Genomic DNA, 2,487 nt, shown 5'->3' on the forward strand with positions numbered 1-2,487 from the left:
TGTGTGTGTGTGTGTGTGTGTGTGTGTGTGTGTGTGTGTGTGTTTGTGCGCATGTCATCTGATGTGGTTGGGGCTGTGTCTGAAGTCCAGTGAGTGCAGGCAGGTGGCGAGGGCTGCGTACAGGTGAGAGTTGCTGAACCTCAGGCAGTACACGGGGCTGCTCACTGGGTGAGAGCTCAGCTGGAAGAACTGCAGTGAAACAAGACACAAAATCACATCACAACACGCTTCACTTTACTGTTTTTTTTAATTTTACTCTGACATTGAGGTCATAAAATGCTGTTTTAACCCTCAGAACAAATTTGAAAAACAAAAACAAAAACAAAAACAAAAACAAAAAACATGGGGAAAACAGGCAGTAACCAACTACTTGACCAGAAATAAAAAAAAAAAAAAAACGATCAAGAAATTAGTAAAAGTTGAAAATGGCCTTAAAATTAATTGTGAAAAAAGGGAGTAATGCGGTTGGGGTTAGAAAAATATAAGAATAGTAAGGAAAATGTCCAGAAAGTTGTATTTAGAATCACTATACTTTTCATTTTAAAAACATTTCAAAGAAAAAATATACATATATTCTTAAGATAAATCAGCATTTTTGGGATTGATTTCTGTTTTGTTTTTTCTTTTCTGTTTTACTTATTTTCAGGTGATATTTTACTTATTTCTTACAAATTTGTGACCATGTCTTGATAAGTTGCTTGCTGCCTTTTCCTATGTTTTTATGAAAGAAATCTGATTTTCCCAGGTTCAAAAGGGTTAAACCGGTCTTTACAGCATGTGAGGTACTGTTTATCCTGAGGAGCCACTGTACACACCTGCAGGCACTCAGTCTGCCGCTTGTCCCAGAGTCGGACCACACCATAGTACGACGAACCGCTGGCTATCATGTGATTTCCGTCTGTCTGGATGCAGTAAAGAGCGCTGTCATGAGGCTCCTCCCACTCCATCACACACTTCCTGTTGAGAAGGATGAGAGAGGAAACACACATGTTGAGATGAAGCTCCATATGATTCTGACATGTTTTCAACTTTTAAATGTGCCAAAGAGATCCTGTATGGAGAATGTGACTGGACCTCTTGAAGCTGCACTGGAGAGGTGCTTCCCTTTCTCCTTCCTATCTTTTGTGCAGATTAAAAGTATGCCGTCTAATGTGTACATGTAGCAGCTTTTCCACAAGTATAGGAATATTCATAGTTTTCAAGTGACATCACAACCTTATAGGAATGCCCAACTGGAGGGCAAAACAAAGCCTTCCACCGCTGCCCGCCACAATGTTTTTTGGCAGGTTTGTAGTTAGCTCTGCTAAAATGTCAGACAGTTGCTGTTAAATCGGGAGCACAAACTGATGAAGAGACGTGTCAGGGTTGTGCTTTTACAGAATACCTTCCAGAGAAGAAAACCCAAAGGGGAGCAGATTGTGGATATTTGCTATTACATGCCCCCATCCCTGAGGAGAGTAAAGAATGGCATTCATCGAAGTACACACATCTCTGCAGGGAACATTTCCCCATAGGTAAGCTGAAGTAAACATGGAGTATTTTAATTATTATAGTTTTAGTCATTATGTCTTCTCCTGATCGTTCTGATAAGGTTTGTTTTCGTAGACCGACAACAGCTCCAGTGGACTCGAAGAGTTAAAGTTAGGCAAGCTAAAATGGGAGCATTACTGACCCATCCAAGTTAAAAATGAATATAACTGTCTGTACTTCTGTATGCCTTTATCCTGCAGTGTAAGGAAAAGGGTTCTCCACAAGGTGAATGTAAACATCGCTGAAGTGGAACTCTGGCAGGAACTTAGCTGTTATTAGTGATAGAAAAGCTGCGGCAGGTGCTGTAACTGGATTGCAAAGTGCCCAAAACTTGCAGTTTGTTCACATATCTTTTTTCTTTTTTCTTTTATGAAGATGGTGGGGAAAAAAATGAAATTTGATGGGTTTGTGATGCAGTTCCATTAAGTTTCTACTCTAAGGCACTGTGTTGGAACATTATTTTGCCCTCCAGGGCTCCGTGCCAGTCACATGACTGAAAACTACAGTATTTCTAAGGGCCTGTCTGACTAAACTATAGTTTATAATTTATGTACCATCCAGACATGATCATTAAATCAGAGGGGCAGCTCTCTGCACAGCTGATTTCAATCCAAACAATTTGGTTTGGAGACAACACTGTTCTGTTCTGTAGTTAAAAAGGATGTGAATATGTGTGTGTGAGTGTATGTGTGTGTGTCGGTGCATGTGTGCAAGTGTGTTTGGACAGCAGGAGGCTGAGTGTGCAGCAGAGCAGGGTGCTGGTGGCTGTGGTTAAGAGAGGGGAAGTATTTTGGGGTAAGTATTTTCTGCCAATAGACATCGATCCTCCATTAGTGCATCCTCATCAATAAGTGATGGAGAGACACCAGGGGCAGACAATGGGGCAGCAGAGACGTCTGGAGACTCTCTCTCTACATACACACACACACACACACACACACACACACACACACACAC

At 41.3% G+C, this 2,487-nt stretch overlaps 1 protein-coding gene across 1 annotated transcript; it reads right to left on the reverse strand.

The window, feature by feature from the left end:
- Positions 1–6: 6 nt before the first annotated feature.
- LOC121940155 (F-box/WD repeat-containing protein 4-like) lies at positions 7–955 on the reverse strand. Its single transcript, XM_042482997.1, has 2 exons — positions 816–955; positions 7–189 (listed from the first exon to the last, which is right to left on the reverse strand). The coding sequence occupies exons 1-2, from the start codon at positions 945–947 to the stop codon at positions 55–57; spliced, it is 267 nt and encodes an 88-aa protein (XP_042338931.1). The 5' UTR covers positions 948–955; the 3' UTR covers positions 7–54.
- Between the last annotated feature and the right edge of the window lie 1,532 nt (positions 956–2,487).

Source organism: Plectropomus leopardus, unplaced genomic scaffold (assembly GCF_008729295.1).
Source record: "Plectropomus leopardus isolate mb unplaced genomic scaffold, YSFRI_Pleo_2.0 unplaced_scaffold7707, whole genome shotgun sequence".
NCBI classification, from domain to species: domain Eukaryota; kingdom Metazoa; phylum Chordata; class Actinopteri; order Perciformes; family Serranidae; genus Plectropomus; species Plectropomus leopardus.

What these genes read in the sequence shown, in the direction of transcription:
- LOC121940155 (XM_042482997.1), bottom strand. Translation starts at nt 947, where the DNA reads ATGGAGTGGGAGGAGCCTCATGACAGCGCTCTTTACTGCATCCAGACA. An exon ending in GGCAGACTGAGTGCCTGCAG is followed by an intron (nt 190 to 815) that starts GTGTGTACAGTG and finishes GTTTCACTGCAG; the next exon opens with TTCTTCCAGCTGAGCTCTCA.